At 40.7% G+C, this 18837-nt stretch overlaps 2 protein-coding genes across 2 annotated transcripts; both read right to left on the bottom strand.

Annotated features, from left to right (window-relative positions):
- Window positions 1–5: 5 nt before the first annotated feature.
- sod1 (superoxide dismutase 1, soluble) lies at window positions 6–4120 on the bottom strand. The gene is made up of 5 exons (XM_042430452.1): window positions 3980–4120; window positions 2178–2274; window positions 1961–2030; window positions 566–683; window positions 6–416 (listed from the first exon to the last, which is right to left on the bottom strand). The coding sequence occupies exons 1-5, from the start codon at window positions 4049–4051 to the stop codon at window positions 309–311; spliced, it is 465 nt and encodes a 154-aa protein (XP_042286386.1). The 5' UTR covers window positions 4052–4120; the 3' UTR covers window positions 6–308.
- A 961-nt stretch (window positions 4121–5081) lies between these two features.
- Window positions 5082–18075, bottom strand: scaf4a (SR-related CTD-associated factor 4a). Its single transcript, XM_042431995.1, has 19 exons — window positions 17593–18075; window positions 15903–15986; window positions 15710–15754; window positions 15453–15614; window positions 15146–15278; window positions 14887–15023; window positions 14580–14756; window positions 14310–14395; window positions 14115–14199; window positions 13666–13842; window positions 13364–13437; window positions 13006–13196; window positions 12687–12787; window positions 12340–12453; window positions 12062–12218; window positions 11771–11898; window positions 11219–11372; window positions 9755–9910; window positions 5082–8747 (listed from the first exon to the last, which is right to left on the bottom strand). Exons 1-19 carry the CDS (start codon window positions 17620–17622, stop codon window positions 7603–7605), a joined length of 3336 nt encoding a protein of 1111 aa, XP_042287929.1. The 5' UTR covers window positions 17623–18075; the 3' UTR covers window positions 5082–7602.
- Window positions 18076–18837: the final 762 nt, after the last annotated feature.

The raw sequence follows: 18837 nt of genomic DNA, 5'->3' as shown, positions 1-18837 counted from the left end.
CAGCATCCAGATGACCTCATAATTTATTGATAGACTTTGTAAATCATGTACATCAGTTTATTACTTGTGCGTTGCCAATTCTTTGGGACCAAAACTGATGAACAGACATAGAAACACATACATACAATTATCGTGAGGAACAGACGAGGTAAAGCATGGCTCATCTACTCTCTTGACTAGTTAGTAAATAAAAAGCCTCAGAGTATTGAAAAGGACAAACTGTCACATCAAGTAGCTATGTTGCGCCTGCTAAGTGCTCAGGGGGAAAGTTGCTTCCAGTGCTTCTGCTCCAAGTTCGAGCAGATTGTTTACTGGGTAATGCCGATGACTCCACAGGCCAGACGTCCACCTGCGTTGCCCGTCTTTAGACTTTCTTCGTTGCCTCCTTTTCCCAGGTCATCAGCCTTCTCATGGATCTAAAGACATAGGACAGAGCACAGTCAAATGAGTTAATTAGTTTTAGTTCCTCCCACACACGAGCCATGTCTCATAAAGCAAGATGAAAAAAAATAATAATTTGGGGGCTAAAACCTGGCCTACTAAAGTGACGGGAACTTTTCCTTACCACCATGGTTCTGCCAATGATGGAGTGCTGGCCAGTGAGGGTGATTATCTTGTCCGTGATGTTAATTTTCGCAACATTACCTTCTCCTGCAGTCACGTTTCCCAGGTCTCCAACATGCCTGTTTAAAATGTTTTAAATAGGAAAATTACACACATTAAGCCCGTCTCAGCATGAACAATTAATCTACTTGTGACTCTCTCCTGTAATCATCTGTTCTGGTCAGATTTTATGTATTGTCATTTTTATTTATATAAAAATTACTATGTGTACATGTATAAATCTACTGTAGATTTATGAAGAATCATGTAAACAAGAGCTGCAACTCAATTATTTTCATTATCAATTAATCTGTTGATTATTTTCTTGATTAATTGATTGTTTGGTCCATAAAATGTCAGAAAATGGTGAGTTGAATTGAGTTAAATATCTTCTGTGAGAAGACTTTTTAAATGCATAGTACAAACTAATAGCCTATGGTTGATATTATTTGTGTATCAATTTATCTTCAGGTCATAATCATGTTGCTGGGAAAATAAAAAAAGTCTTCATTAATCTCACTCTTACCCTTAAGTGGCAGTAAATGTTTTAAGTCGGTGTTTCAAAAATTGTTAAAACTGTAAATGTGCGAGGAAGAAGTATGTCTACCACCTCACGTTTCGTATCTGTTTGCCAACTGCTTTCCCTGCCATGGTGCACTCTGGTGCTGTCTTTTGATGCATCACATTACTGAAGTGACACGTGAAATGAGTGTGAAATGGGGGTCTGGTGGCACTAATGGCGTATATCATGAACATAATGTCACCAGTTAGATTCCAGCCAGGGCCTTCATTGCATGTCAAACCCCTTTCTCTCTCCCTTCATATTTCCTGTCTGTCTCTCAACTTTTATTATGTAATAAAAGAGGAAATAAAAGTGCAATATAAAAAGCTAGTTTTGCTCCCATCAGAAGAGTGAAACCATCAATGTGCACTCGCAGAAAGCAAATCATTGCTAGTTCAGCCTCTTATCAAATCATCTGTGATATCAAAACATTTATGAGAACAAAAACCCTCAAACTGTGTACTGATGGTATGCAAAATTATGCAAACTTTTGAGGTGTTGTTAGACCACAGGAAATATGACTCATCTATTCAAAGACCTCCCAAACAATGAATGTCAAATTTCCCCTTGTCGCTCCCTGTTATACAAACAGTTATATCAATAAAAGGTCTCCCCATTTCATTCAGTGATTGATCAAATATGATCCTTTCAAAATTTCACAGTCAGAGTCGTGATTTAAAGATCCATTTTTAAAACTACTCTCAATTCTCATGTGAGGGATCTTTAAATGCACACATATTTGCATAACACTATAATCCTTCATGCCACTACAGGCAAGCTTTCCTTCAGACTCACCTCTCTGCATCATTAGGACCGGCATGATTCTTGTTGTGGGGATTGAAGTGAGGCCCTGCACTGATGCACCCTGGGAAAGGGAAATTTACAAAAACATCTTTATTATGACACATATTCACAAATTGGTATAAGCGAGCCAAAACCTGGAAATGTGGTGACATTAATTTGCAATGTCCTGCGATTTCGGAATCCTGACTAACTATTGTCAGACGCTCACCGTTTGTGTTGTCTCCAAAAGCATGGACATGGAAACCATGCTCACCAGGAGTAAGGCCTTTGATTTCTCCTGTCAACTTCACAGGGCTGGAATCATTCTAATAGGAGAATACGAAGACACAAAAGAGCTGTCAAAGCCACATGGCAAGAAGATCTGTATTACCTAGGTCATCATTCTTGTTTGTAATAAGATGTAAAGGATAACTGAACAACTTGCATTTGATTGATGTAGCCACTAGATGCCAAAAAAAGTGTAATTTCTTTAATGAGGCTAATTAAAAAGACTTTTGTAACGCTGAAACAGTTTTAGATACTTTGATGTTCATATTTTGACTTCAAGTTCTTTTATCAGTTATATCTACTGTAATTAAACCCCTTTAGCAACATATTATCTGGGTACTGTCGCTGACCCTGACATCCGTATGCAGGAGGGATTTTCATCTTTACCATTTCTACATATTCAAAATTCATTCTTCACTGAGAATTTCTTATTTTCACTATGGTTTTATGAATCACAGGTTGAGAGTCCACCAATTGCTTGTTGAATAGTTTACTGTCCAGAAGTGGGAAATGTCAAGGTTTGTGTAATAATAGCTTTGTCCGTTATATTTACTTTGTTTCTGTAATTGGTGCTGTAAAAGAGCAGGTATGCCAAGCCAACCTACTCAGTATAAAAGGTTAAATAAATAATAAATCATCAAGCAACAATAAAATGTACGTGTGTTGCTATTTACGAGGTGCAGATCATGTCAACTAAGACTGAGTTATCGCTGCATGTACAAGTATTTTCCCTCAAAATACAGCCAAATGAACTATGAACTACATAGTCGACTTAACTGGACAAAATATCTGCCCTGTGGTCAGGGGCTGCGTATACAGATTTTCCGTCTAACCATACAATATCGGCTAAACGTGCAATAACCATTGAATTCATCTGCAGGTGTTTCTGGGTGGTAAGATACTGCAGACTCTCACCCTACATGACACGAGGTTGCCTTGTCAGGCTTTATCCTTGTCAACAAGGCCAGATATTCGAGATAGCACAAAAGCAAGAAGAACGACGGCAGGCAGTGACTCAGCAAAATTGCAATTAGTTGGCAAGCTTTTCTGGTTTTAAAACGTTAACGTTGCCAATAATCTTGCAGCTTTTGACTTCAAACTAAGTTTCACAGGTTGCAAAATTGTTAAAAAAAGAAGACTCTGTGATTCAGCAAATCACATCAAACTGGCAATATTAACGTTTTAAACTGACACTGAAAACGTTGAACTTCATTCAACAGGCGTTTCCTATGCATGGGCTGTCGATCATTAACACATCACAGGCCTTCAACGTTCAAAGGTTATGACTTTAATGACAAAACACAGATTTTAGCTGGCATATTAAGCAGATAATTAGAACATATTCACATGAGCCGCGCGCTTTGAATAATTAGAGGAAATTAGCAATAACTGACAGCATGCGAACTTTACGTTAATTGCTGCTTTGCAACTTGCAGGCTAACATTAATTTGCATTGAATAATTGTGCACACTGTTGGGTAACCTATGTAAATTTACGCTGATTTGCTAACTCTAACCAAGTTCGCTGGCTATTCGTGCTAATATCTAGCTAGCTAGCTAGCGTAATCGCTCCTCAAAACAGATCTTATATTACTAACGTCCCTGGCTTCTGAATGGAAAACTTAGCTAGCCTAGCATACGAGCGCTAACGCTGCCAAGAGGATGCATGGCAAATCACCCCGAAATGTTATGAAAGTCACTAACTGGACATTTCTTCCTCTGGAAGCATTGTAAAAGGTGTTACCTCCTGCTCAAAATAAACAGTCCCAGTGGTCTCTCCAGCTCCTCTCAGCACACAGACAGCTTTCAACACCATCTTTGCAGTAGTTAATATCTTCAGACGCCGCTTGAAGTTTCTGTCGTGCTTTTGTTGGCTACAGAGACAACCAACCGTATGTAAAGTGCTTGATGGGCGGGCGTATAATGTGGATAGCCAATCAGAGTAAAATACAATCATATACGCGGATTTTGATTGGTCGCTTCCCATTATGGAAGTCAGCCCACTCAGAATGACTCACCAGGTGAACTAATCCTGAACTAACAAAACTATTAATCAATTTTGATAAAAAAACAAAAAACAAACATTGTCCATGTTGACAAACCAGTTGAGCTGATTCGCAAAACACTGAAATTTCATGACAAACATGAAAAAGATATTACATTTCCATCATTTTCTTGAAGTATAATTTTGCTAGAGCATTGTCATAATTACCAAACTATTACAAAACGTATTGCTGCTATTTTAGTAACAGTAATTTACGGATACAGTAACAACATTTAATAATAAACAGAAAAGTCAAATTCCCTCATCATAATATTAGAAGTGCCTACACACCTCATACTTGACTCAATATTTACCTATGTTGCAATATTAGGTGACTTAAGCCAAGCTGGGGGTCAAGACTGTCAATAGGTTATAAATATAGTAACCTGTCTCTGTCCTGTGACCATTAGGCACAAACAGTTTGACCATGTGCTTATCAGTCCAGCAGTGGTACAAAGCCAATTGGAAGCTTAATAAGTGGTCTGCCATATAAAGATGAACATTTGAAGGGAAAACTGTGTGTGCTGCAAAGCTGTCTGTCCCATCAGCACTCTATTGTTGAGACCAAGACTAAATAGAATCTCTTACCTGTTTCACTCTTCACCGTGGATGTAAAGTACATTGTCAACCTGTAAGCATTAGTGAAATCACTCAAAAACCACAGTAAATTATGAGACCAGTGGAATTCAAACAGATCATTACAGAAAATGTGTACCAAGCAGTTTTGATCTTTCTTTCAACATTGACTGACAGTTGGATATGGATTAAGCATTTGGACATCATTTAAACAAGCAAAAAATGATTTGGTACAAAAATAGTTTATTAAAAACAATTTCCTATGGCTGAAATATTGAAGATTTTACTTCCATGTCTTTTGTATTTTTAACAAACCATAGAAACATCTGTCAACTTTCAAACCATTAGGAGTTAAAAACGTTAAAGCAAAGGGCCTCTGTTGTTCCTTCCAAGTCTATTTGTTTCTCTCGGATAAACGGATAACAGATTATAAACAACATTTACCATTACACCTTGGAATCGTCAGTGATACAAGCATATTTACAGCAGTGTGTCCCAAGCAATACTCTTCATTTCATCACTTTACTTTTGCCCTTGGTTCTTTTGAGTTTAAATTAGTTATTCAAGCACCGCATGAGTTGGGCTTGCAGAATCTGGGCTTCCGATGTCAGCAACGTAATATCCGATACAGTGTGTCTTCAGTGAAACAGACACTAGCTTTGAAAGCTGTTTATCAAAGACAATAAAAGAAGATACATGGTTAAATTTTGTATTTGTGGCAAAACTAATTCAAATCAGAGTTTGACTGACGTACATGAGAAAAATGAAAGAGGTGTCCAAACACAAATCAACTCTAACCCAAGAGAGACCCCGCTTCCTTCCATACAAAACAGGTAAAAGAAAAGACCACCATAGACATAAAGCTTATCGATTCTGCCTGCTAACAGGTGTTCAAAAAGCCAATATGGCACCTGAATTTATGCACATTTTTCCTGTGGTGTACAATTGTTTTTAATAAACATGTTGGATTTTCCAGTTGGATCAAAAAAAAAAAAAAAAAGGGTCTACTCTATTTCCTTAACTGAAAAATAAAATATACACAGTTCTAGACAACAGAAAACTTTTACAAAGTATACACCAAGAATTTGCATTGGCATTTTACTTCCATTTCACCTTAAGGATATAAAAAGATTTGACTGTCAAAACATTCAATAGAACCCCAAATGATTTTTTTTAAATGAGATTTTCAACAGCTGGTGCTCATCCGGGAACAAGTCTTCATAAATACATGTAATCCTCTTTTGTGTTTGCATACCAATAGATCACTATGTCTAGATCCACTGAACTACTCTTGTACTGAAACTCCTCCTTACATTACATTATCAAATTTCTTTACTTCCTCAACAAGTTTCTTCTTCTCTTTCATTCTTAATTTTTGTGCATATTATGTTGAAATATCTTATCTGAAATGCTTTTTGGTCGTTCAGTCAATATCGAGAAATTTGATGACACCAACATCTAAAGATTAGTCACTTGTTCTGAGCCTCTACGGTGGTCTGTGTTTGTCTATGTAATATTTCTGTGACCAAAGAATATGGTGTTACACACACCAAGAATTAAAAGTTTTCCATACCAACAAGTTGCTTCAAAGTGACATCTGGATAAGCAGAGTATGATCAAAGAAGGTGAAGCATTCATCATTCCTCAAATATTAGAATGATAGGAGTGTTACTTTTTTCATAAGAAATTGGGTGTAATTCCCGTTATCAGTTAAAAAAAAAAACATCTGAGTTAGATTTAGAGACCTTGTGAGGATGCATCCAGCTTGTTATCAGTACTGTGTTTGTAAGTCTCAGTACTAGTGGAATACACACATTTTAAAAACTTAAATAAAAACCATGTTTTGAGTGTGGACTGTTTTAAGGACATTGGCCAATAAAAGCGCACATCAGGTGAGAAAGTCAAAAATGAGGACAAAATACCAAATAAACGCAGCAATTTGTGTGAGCAAAGTACTAGGCCTAATTCTCAATATCTACCCCAACATGGAAGAGCATGTCTTCCCCAATTTGTACTTTTTTTTATAAAATCCATGCCCTTGTCCCCTCAAACACCTAGAAGTCCTTTTGACAACTGTGCCTTATTGGCTATGATATGGCAAAGAGGAGCAGACATAAAACACAAGATGAGATGAAAACAACAAAGAAGCCTCTATTATCAGAAAGTAGATGTTTTAGAAGATATTCAGTGTTTGACATATTTTGGAAGATTAAAAAAAATATTTTTTTAAATGAAAATTTTGTTGGGGAGTGCTTGGTATTACACAGATGAGGCCGTGAAGTAAAAAAAAAAAAAAAAAAATCTGTCATAGAAATCATTTGATTTCTCCATCTGTAAACCAACTTGAGAAAAAACATAAAAGCTAGACTCAAATTAACCTCAGATGGACAGAACTAAGTTAACATGCAAGCACCCCATTCATACTTATAACTTACAGGAAAGAGGAAAAACTAGAGTTGACAGGCAATATTTAACTACAGCCATTTTACCAAACTGATTTTCATGTGGTCATGTGTGTCAAGACACAGATGCAAAGCCAAATGTGATGATAAACCATAAAGTCTGAAAACAACTATTTTCATATGGGAGACATTCGTTTTCCAGAAATGTGTTACTGCCCAGAAACTGCCAATTACCAACTGACAAAATGACAGTGTGACTCTTCAAAATTCATCTACCAGGGGTATCAGTCAAAAACACCATTTTTATCTTCCAGCAGTCTCTGGCTAAAAAAGAAGTGAGCCAGTTTATGATTCTGCTTCTTGTTTAGTTTCTACAGGGTCACTTTGAGCTGACGGTAAGGGCTCAGACGGCAGCGGCTCTGCTGCAGCAGTAGTAGTTATTTCTGGGGGCGGAGCTAAAGGTTCTGATTCTTCCTTCTTTTCTGAATCTTCCACACTTGGTTCTTTATTGGTTTCCATGGTAACCACAGGAGTCACACGAGGTTGCTCTGTGCTGTCAGAGGTCCGAAATCTGTCCATATTTTCCAGTTCTGCCAATCGATCATCCCTGTCCCACCGCGTGGCTCTCTCTCGCCGTTCTGATCGCCTTGGTCTGTCCCCTTCTTTCCCCTCAGCTCCTCTCCCTCGGCTCCCTCCTTCTCCCCTTCCTCTTTCTCCTCCCTCCCCCCTCCCTCGCTCCCTATCCCCATCGTCACCCCTCCCTCGTTCTCTGTCGCAATCCAGGCTGCTTCGCCTCTCCCTCCAGTCCCGTCTGTCCCTGTCTCTGTCCCGATCACGGTCCCGATCTCTGTCCCGATCACGGTCTCTGTCTCTCTCCCATCCACCTCCCCGGTGATCGCCTCCGTCTTCCTGCCAGCCTCCGAGCCTGTCCCTCCCGTCCATTCTATCACCGCCTCCTCCCCTCCCTCCATCACCAAATGGACGCCTTCCACCTCCAAAGCCTCGGTCCCTCTCTCTATCCCTATTTCGATCCCAGTCTCTGTCCCTCTCTGGCTCTCGGTCCCTGAATCCAGGCCTGTCTCCCCTGAATGGTCTGACATCCATGTCATCAGGCCCCTCCGGGCCACGAGGACCCCCTGGTCTGATAAAGGGAGGAGGAGGACCTTGAGGAGGAGGGCCATGCCCATGCGGAGGGAAAGGTGCCCTCATATTGTGGGGAGGGGGGATCCCAAAGCCTCCTTTTGGAGGAGGGGGTTCGTGGTGCATCATTTGAGGGTGTGGCCCTCTGGCCATCATCTGTGGGGGCACGGGGGGCATGTTGGGGTGAGGGGGTCGTGGCCCGTGGGGTGGAGGAAAACGCTGCATGTGCGGTGGTGGGGGGACTGGAGGACGCTGGAGTGGAATTATTCCGGGCCGTGCGCCAAGCAGACCACCAGAAGGGGGTTGGATGTTTCCCAGAGGACCACCTGGAGGTACGCCTACCTGGTTACCTGATGGAGAAACAAATACAAAATACAGATTTAATTAAAAAAAGAAAACAAAAAAACTCTTTTAGATTTTTCTTAACTGGGAAAAAGGGACAAAAATGTTGTCAAACTGCTTATTTTGTCCAAAAACACCAATGTATTACAAACAGCTAATCCTAAAGGCTCAAACAATTGAAGCGATGATTGACACGCGTCAATTGATGCTCTTATGGCGCACTGCAGGCATCAGATTTGAAATTCCAACCACAGAACCAACACAGGTTTTTCATTTTGTTCTTTCTATTGACTGCTGCATTAGTTGGATGTAATGAATGAATGAAAAGGAGAAATGCAGAGGAGGAACATGAAAACTGAAACTAAGAGCGTCTGTGTCCACAGTAAATCATCTGTTGACTGTTTGTGCTTTAAAATGTAACTGCCGTAAAATAATCAGAATATAACGTTTTATTTCTCTCATTCAGCGGTTCTGTTCTCACTACCGCTCACTCTCCTTGGTCGCTGGGCCCGCATTTGACCAATCGAAACAAGGTCGGAGTAGGCGCGTCGAGGCAGTTTGACGCACCTCATAACGCTTCTAGTGCGTGTTCTGCCATTAAAAACAATAGATATATTTCAAAACACGCGCGTCAGATGCTTCCAGTGCGTTTAGGCCTTAACACTTGGGATGCTGTAAATAACGAATGTTTGGTTCTGTGTTTCACTTGAAAATTAAAACCAATTAATCATTATCAGCCTCGTCATCATTAAAAAATTTTGCCCATCAACCAATCGAGCGTTTAAGAACTATATGAATTTAACAAGCACAAAATCAAAGCCAGTGACTCTAATGATTGATTCCCTGCATTTTTTTAAAGTGATAATGCCATTTTCCAAGTTTTAATGGGCAAACTCAAGTAACAGCCACCTTCAATTCATCAATCATTTTACAATGGATGAGGCAAAATTAAAAACAACAATGTAAAAACAACATATTCATTTGTGAAAAAATCAAGAGAGAAAGACAGACTGACCCATGGGTCCCATCTGGCTATTGAAGAGGTTGGGACCCTCAGGGATCTCATCATTTTTCCTGTTGCCCAGACCTGCTGGGTCCAGAGGTAGGTCTTCAACTCCACCTTTGGAAGGAGGTGGGAGACCTAGAGGCATGGCACCAGGGGGAGGGAAACCTAGGAGAAGAGGGTTGAGAAGTTAGGGTGCTTTAAATCCTTTAACTAATACGTCTGGTTCTGTTCAAACAAACTCCAGTGCATTTTGCCGATTTGATTGAGGTTGTTTGGGCTGGTGTGAAACCTGTCAATCCAACTGTGGTGTGGACTTAACAACATGAAGGTGGCAGGTGGTGCAGTTTGTTTGTGGTGTGAAAGCAAAGTGGGCAAACTACAGAACTTCGTAATAGTAGATTAATGATTTTAGCATATATAAAAAAACTAAACTATGAAATCTATCGGCTTATAGCATCTGTAAAAGAGTCATGTTTAAGCAAGATAATTTGGTAACCATGGTAACACGCAGGCATGTCAGAATTAAAACAGCAGTGTGTTGTGTGTTCTAGTCTATGTATTTTTGCAGTTTCTCATTAAAAAAATTAGCAAAATATAGTGACCACACAATAATTATCCCCCCTTACTATTACGGTACATAACACCTATTTTGTACCATAGAAGTTTCTACTTTCTACCTCTTTGTCTACCTGTCACTACTCTTGACATATGAGATGGGGCTCCACATGACTTTCTTTATTAGCTCTTTGTTACACCAAGAAAACAAACATGATGCATTATTGTGAAGCTGATAACTGCCCAATGAATGACTTATCCGTCAGTCTGTTCAATTTTGTGTTCACAACTCTTGATTTGTTTGGAAAAAGCCAGTATGAACTAAACTAAATGAACAGAACTACAGGTGAGACAGTGACCTTAATCTGTATGTTAAATACTGATAAACATCATTAAAGAATTGGCACTGTGTGAGAGAGAGAGAGAGAGACTGAACGAAAGCCAGTGAGAAATGGTTCAGTGGCAGCTGTAGGAGGAAGTGTTGGAACCCATCGGCTATCTGTCTGATGACAATTTAGCCTCTGGGGGCAACAGCCAATATTTCGGAGGTTCCGGTGTAGCAAGCAGATATCAAGATAACGGATTTCTGGGCCAAGACTTCCTCTTCCGTGCCCCGGTTGTTGTTTACAGTCCAATTAGCATCTTGAGATGGTCTAGAGAACATTTTGGCTAATCTTCATAAACAGACATATGCATATGAATGCAGATAAACTAAAAAAAGCTGTGATAAAAAGCTGAATTGTCAAGACTGCATTTCGGCCAATGCGTTCCGCCTCTTTTCCTCTCCACACAGACTGTTTACCTGCATGCAACCAAAGCCTGCTCAAACGTGACAGGTCAATACTACTCGGACTACAAACGGAAACCAGAACACTTCCGGTAACAAAATCTTGTCTTGAGATTATGTAGAGGTACTACCTGGAGGCATTTGCATGGGGTTGAAGCCGGGTCTGATGAAAGGAGGAGGGGGAACGCCTGGGGGGAAGGAAGGCGGAGGCATGCCTATGGGACCAGGAAAGACAGGAGGCTGGAGAGAACCCACACCAACCATTGGCTGCTGCATTGGAGGAACCTGAGAACATTTACAAGGTTTTATTGTAGATGTCCGACGAGGAAGATAACTGTTATACATCCCACTGACACACAGGCGTTATCTCCATCAAACAACTACAATATAAATCACGTTATGTTATCTGAGCTGCCTATCGATTTTAATGTAGGTATGGACCAGGTGTCACAGCAGCTTGTCATATTATTTTATAAGTGGCCTCCATATGTGCGTTTCTGATTATGTACCATACACAGATACACACAACTGAGCATTTGCATAGAGCCCTGAAAGAAAAGCTGGCACATACTCTATATCAAAAGTTCCACAGTTTACAAACATTTTCTCGGTGATGGATTGAAATTTCTCTAAACTCTTCAAAGACTTTAAAATTCTGGAAACATGTTGCAACTTTAGTTAACCTGAGCGGGAGGAGCAGCTGCGGCAGTCACAGGTAATACTTGTGCCTCCTCCGGCTGCTGTGGCTCTGAACCGCCGTTGTGGGTTAGTTCCTCTGGGTTCTCAAGTGTCTTCCTCACTCCACTCCACTCTGGAGAGGACAGACACAATTCAGAATTGCTAAAAAATTACGCTGTAATACACAATTATGTCATTAATACAGCTTGTTGCTGATGCATCTTTTAGTGAAAGCAATTTTCACAATTATAAAACAGAGGCAGGGTATGAAATGCTCAATGATGTAGTATTTTTACCTGGTGATAAGGTATCTACGTCAAATACTCCTCCTTCTTTTAGCTCCTCCAGCTGGTCCTCTCTGACTTTAGACCAAGGCACATAGGTGACACCCAGCTCCACGTCCCAATACTGTTTATACTCAGCCTTTATGCCCTTGTTCAATGCCCAAGCAATCTGGCAAAGAATGAACAGAAAACAATCTGTGATTTAATTATACAACTCTCAGTTTTCTCTTTGGATTGCACTTTTTGTGTAAAAGTGCATTACTAAGCAGCAATATCTGTTGCTCACTCACCTTGATGGCTTTCTGGTTAACTTTGTAGGATCCTCGACTGAGCTTCTGTAGAGCCCTGAAGGCATCTTGCCTGTGTATCATGACAATATAGGCACAGCCACGTGGAGGGATCATCTTAACAAAAGAGGACAGACAGTTGAGGAAAAAAAAAAAAGAGATTGTTTGGCGTGAACACTTATTCTACTGTATGTAATCAGTCGTTCACTAATATGAACATAAATATCAAATATGAACAACAAACCAGTCAATGTATTTTTCATCTTTGGATGAGAAAATACAAATATCATCGTAACACACTACAGGATATGGTCACATGTGGATCAACTGATCTACACAGGTCCACTTACATTGATGGACTCTATCTGCCCAAACTCCTCCAGTAAACAGGCGACATCTTGCTGTTGTGTTCTCTTGTCCAGCTGACCCACCCAGAGAGTTGTACTGCAAACTGAAAAGGAGACAGAAATGATGATAACATGAGCAAGAACTCAAAATACATACGCTACTTCAAAGGGAGGAAAATTATTTAAAAAAACTCAGTGATGTTGCCCAAAGACAATCATTTTATGAACCTACAATGAAACGTGCTGTGCACATCTAACAGATAATTTCAGGTCCATGTCTACCTACTTAAATAAATACGACCATAAATAGATTATGACTCACTGCTTAGTGTCTCACTCTTGGGTGGCGGGAGGCCTTTTTGCCGTCGCTCCCTCTCTTTCTCTCTCTCCCTGCGCTCCTGCGAGCGGGAGCGTGGAGAATGATGACGCCGGTCTCTGGAGCGCGAGCGGGATCGCCTGTGCCTGGATCGCCGTGTACGGGAATTAGACCGTGACCTCCTCCGCTTTGGAGATCTGGAGAGAGAGAGAGAGAAAAAAAAGACAGTGCCACTTATGACATGTTCACCATGAATGAGCACTGAGCAGCTTATGTGCACATGACAAAAGACATGGAAAATAACAAATCAGTGTGGAGAAGAAAAACCCAGTTTGACACAAAGCATCCAATTTCAGATACTAACCTGGAGCCTGAGTGTGACCTTCGCCCATGTCTGCCATCCTTCATAGATGAACGGTCCATATCCATTGACAAATCCTAATATGGTATGGAGAGAATGTGGTAATGATTTGTTACTAACTAGTATGCCAAAAAAGGTATCATGTAACATTTTATAGCATTTTGTTCTTGATTACAATTTTAATGCAAAAATGAAAAATGTCCAAAAATCAGATATGGACATTTACTTGACTAATTTTATTTATCCTACTATAGCTTATTAGATGCTACTATTTTACATATCTTTTGTACTATTGTCAAGTTTACCTGTTGTTGCTGGGCTGCATTATGGGGAACATATCCCCCCAGGAATCCTGGGGGCCCAGTGGAGCCAGGGAGGGGCTGTCCAGGCAGAGCATGCCCCACAGGAGGCATCATAACTGGGAAGCCTTGTCCTGGCGGTAAACCAAAGGCCTGGATCTGGCCGTTAGGAGGAAGAGGAACCTGAGAAAGAAACTGTTTTAAATACTTTGCATGTACAACAGTTTTATTGTACATGCACCATTTTTTCTTTTTTTTATTTACATATTTCATATGTAGTATTTATTTTTAAATAGAGGTCCACATCTAAAAAAGCATACACTGTATTGTATACAGTATATGTACTACTATATAACTACTATGCTGTAACACAAGCTACAATAAAAAAAATAAAAATAAAAAAAATCAAGGATGAAGATGGCTTGACTTGTCAGGAAAGATGAGTTCCTTACTACCTGTTGTGAGAGGTCTTGTGACATGTTTATCAGTGGTGGTTTAAAGTGCTCCATGTGCTGTGGGAAGGCTGGAGGCTGCTGCATACTGTGATGATAAAAATAAACCATCAGTTTCACAGCTTTTATTTCATGTCTAAAAAAAACTCCTTGGCATCTCAAACATGCTGTAGAATATGTAATAAATGAAGGGCTTACAAGGCGGGCTGTGACGATAGTTCATCCTTCTTTGTTTCTTCTCCGACTTCTGGTTCATCATCGTAGTCAAAACGGTCCAGCAATTTCTAGGAAAGAGGTAAACAAAAACACACTTTTTATGATGTTTTCAACATGGAAGAGCCTGTACAGTTTAAAATTTCCCCCTTCATTATAACATACTCATGCACTGTGCTACAAAATGCTTGATCTCCACAATATTGTAAAGAGTACATTTAGGTGTTGATCACAAATACAAAAACGCACTGCCACCTTGTCAAAGGCCGTCTTCTGCTGGGTGGGTTGGGTGGGCAGGGGAGGATGCGGGGGGACCACACCCAGGCCAGCGGTGACGTTTTGAGTATGTGTATGAATGGTATGGACTGGAGGCTGAGTGATGATTTCGGGCTTCACTGGCTGCTGCTGAAAGTTCTGGAGCATCTGTTGAAGCTAAAAGTGCCAGTGAGAGAGAGTGAAAGACAACAGTTACTAGTGAAGGTATAGAAGATGTGCAAGCAATGAACAATACAAGCAAAAAGGCTGAGGTTAAGGCTAACGCCAGTCTGTACTACACACCCACCTGTTGACCCTGTGAGGACTGGAAGAGCTGTGCCACAGCAGCAAAGGCATCAGAGTTTTGCAGCTGAGCAGCAGGTGTCATGGTGGAGCTTACTGTTACTGCAGTAACTGGCTCTTTGGCTGGAGGTGGGGAAGAACCTGAGGGAGGAGATACAGCTTGAACATGTGTGTACAACACACAGATGCCTTGAAACACCAGCATCACTCACTGATATTTAAGTGTATAAGTGTGTGTACAAACCACAAAACACACAAATTACCTGGCTCATCTGTGCCCATGCAGGGTGCAGCAGCACTGCTAGAGCCAGCTGCCATGTCCAAGAGGGGCTGAATAACCTCGATCTTAAACACCCCATTCTTCTGCCACAGGTTCAACACCCGCACTATCTTACTCTACAAAGAAAAAGAAAAAAAAGCAAGGAAATAGGTGAGAACATTTGTCATTAAAAGGAAAAAATCCTTCAACCAAATTCTGTACTATTTGTGACTACAACACTACAGTCTGCAATATCCCAGCTAATATTCATCTCACTGAAATGTTTAACCAACTCCTCCTGTTCTTCTTACCCTGTCCTCTACGGGGCAGAGGCAGAGGTTTTCAAAGGTTCCTGTAATGTTTTTGGTAAACCTTGGGCCAAACACGTCCTTGTCTGCTCCAAACTGGTGTCTGGACTGCCTAACGATGGAGTCCACTACATACAGACCTGCTACCTTGTACTCAGGCTTACACTGGAGAGAGCAGACAGAGAAAAAAGATTAGAGTTTATTCATGTTTGCTGAGGAGGAACTGGGTGATGCCTGAATTTAGACAACTTTTGTCTCACCTTTTTGATAAATTTTTCCACAATCTGGACCACATGCTTGTAGAGCTGAGATGGAGAGGAGAAAGGTGAGCAATTTCTCATCTCAATATAGGCTCAAAAACATAAGGAATATGATTTTAGAAAAACACAAAATGTCACTCAGATAGACATACAAGTAACTTTCGAAACAAAGGAATGCCAAACTCATTCTTACTTTCATAGCTTTGATGGCCGATTTGGTGATGGAGATCATCTTTGCCCGAGATATTGGGGGCTTGGAGTCCATCAACGAGAATAACTAGAGACAGAGTGGAAAAGTGGAAAAGGAGTGAAACTAGTGTCAAGACATCATGCCAATCAGCTTTTACTGGTACCCTCATGTCTTTCGATATCAGAGAGACACACTTCAGTGACAAGCTCTTAACAGCTGAATATTTTAGTAGCAACAAATAAATTATAAGCTCTAAGCAACCAATATCCCAATCTTTTTTAGTGGCTGCCACTGCTGACAATCTGAAAAGTGACACTGTGGTTGGTTCAGCAGACTGATTCTTTTTTTTTTCCACTGCTTCTCCATCATGTGTGATTGTTATGTTGTTCATTATGCTCTGGTGGGGGCCTGGGGCTGAAAGCTCTGGTATTACAGTGAAATGTGCTGCAACAACAGTGAAATGCATCCCTTTCAATTGTTTACCACTTTCATTTTCCACCCGCTACAAAGGTGGTACGTGCAGACACTCGAAACTGGCATCTGATTATCTAAAATAGAGTTTCCCTAAGTCCCCCTAGGGCCTATGGGAATGCAATGATAGATGTTCAATTATTTAAGGTAAGGAAGATCCAAGAAGTCAACAAACAGCAGAAGAAACCATGTTACACAGACAACATGATGCAGCCTTAATAGAGCATGGTGCATTAGATGGAATTAGAAATAAATAAACTGTACAAAGTAGAAGGGTGTGTGCATTTGAGGATGCTTAAGTGTCCTGATGGTTGTGTGGTGCACATGACTATGTTTATATTAGCTGTGTGGTGGGCCTGGCTTTGCTTACTCTGAGATAAACTGGCAAACTAGACATTACCAGAGTACATGTTAGCTCTTTTAATACATTACAGTTAAACTAGACATATTTGTCATATTTATATAACATCCAATAGTGATTGGAATCCATAAACTGTATTTTCTGTTTCTGTGCAAGATAGAAACTGCAGGAACTTTTTCAAGAAGTATCTGAAACTGTTCATAGCCCATGTTGTTCTGGTGCAATAAACAAATATTATCAGTACTAGTTGTGATATAACAGGATGGTGTTTACCACTCAGTGGTCATCAACTAGCCTATATGGGCCCAGATACGGTAACTGTTTAGACTCAAAGACTGAAAAGGCCATCAGTAGAAACGAGAGGAACCAAAAACACCAATACATGACTTCTCCAGGCTACTGACTAGATTTCTGACAACATCAGGTCTTCTTGCATGCTGTGTATAGCATTTAAGCAGTTATGGACATTCTTCTTCATAACCTTGCAGTATGGCAATAACATATTAGATGTTGCTGTTTGCTCAAGGGGTAGCCAGGAGCATTGTTACCAACAACAACGTTAGAGACCACTCTCCCACATGCTAACGTTAATGTAGTCTACCACAACTTTGAGCCTGGAGACCACGTTTACAGATATCCTTATGTTTGCTCGCTAGCTGGCAGAAAGTCCTATAATTCATTTCAATAACAACACTATGTGTGCTGTAGGTGTACAACACAAACGCTAACCCAGGTTAAGGTGGACATGTCCAGGCCCACTGGTCTGTGCTGCTCGGCTAACTTCAATGCAACACAGCTCCATGACCAGCACCGCCACACTTGGTGTGTACAGACTTTCATGGAGCCAGGAAAGCAGCTTACCTCGTGGTTAAAGGCGTTGACGGCGTCCATGATTGCCCAACGCCCCTCAACCCCTTTATTCCCCGCTTTGAGCGATGTTTATTCAAGGAAGGGTCGGTACAACATGTCCGCTCCCCGGAGCTAACGGCAGCTAGCCTAGCATCAGTAGCTCTCGGGTCGGCGGGCACGGCAAAGCATGATGGGATTCAGCTGAATTGTGTAGTTGTACGATTTGTCCACTGGGTGGCGGACTGCTACAGGAATAGAAAGTGTGTGGACAGGGCATGGGTCATGTGTGTCCTTTTTAGTGGCCAAAAAAGGAGCTACGGGCACCCACTGACCGTGTGTCCTCCCAACCGTCTTCAAATGTCCATCATACACACAGCAGACTACACATGGCAGTCTATATTATGCCTTGCCCCAGATATCAACCAGTGACCTACTATGCTCAATATTCAAGAGCAGCAACACAGCAGATGCAACATTGAAGGCAATCAAATTTGGCTTCTCCGAGTTGTAGTTGCAATTAGAGTTAAGAAGAAGAAGAAGAAGAAGAAGAAGAAGAAGAAGAAGAAGAAGAAGAAGAAGAAGAAGAAGAAGAAGAAGAAGGAATGAATTTAATTTGTACCGCACTTTTCATTCATAGTGAAACTCAAAGTGTTACAGTATTAATAACATAGAACACACAATATAAAGACAATAATAATAAGAAGAGTAGAGATGAAAAAATGAAAAAGTATAATCAAATGAGAGAGAAATATACAAATATAGACTGTGTATTATAGAGACTGTGTGTGTATGTGTGTGTTATGTATGTTCACAAAGTCCCAGAGTTCAACAGTCTGATGGCTTGTGGGTAGAAGCTGTCTCTGAGCCTGCTGGATCTGGCAACGTTATACCTGGCCCCAGTTTTGCAGTATGTAAAAAAATCTGTGGTAATTTGACTGAACACAAATTCGGTTAGAAACATGTATACTGTAAATGTCTACTCCCTCAAAAAGGTCTTAAAACTATATTTTGACACACAGGGCCTCAAGATTATGAAATAGGAAATATTCACCACCTTGAGGTCCTCATCATTTCTGTTGACATTGCAATTTAGAGGTGCTGGCATCAAACTGTCACAAACATCTGACACACTGTGAACTTGAAGCCTTCGGGGCCTTCAGGGTCTGGGGCCACAGCCTTGCTTTTAGCCATATAGCAGCCTGTTATCGTTATGTCCCAATGTGTCAAGCTTCTGTACTTATAAGATAGTAATGCTAC

This window comes from Thunnus maccoyii, chromosome 13 (assembly GCF_910596095.1).
Source record: "Thunnus maccoyii chromosome 13, fThuMac1.1, whole genome shotgun sequence".
In the NCBI taxonomy this organism is placed as follows: domain Eukaryota; kingdom Metazoa; phylum Chordata; class Actinopteri; order Scombriformes; family Scombridae; genus Thunnus; species Thunnus maccoyii.
Note: the sequence above shows the minus strand (reverse complement) of the source record. Positions and strands in the feature narration are given on the sequence as shown.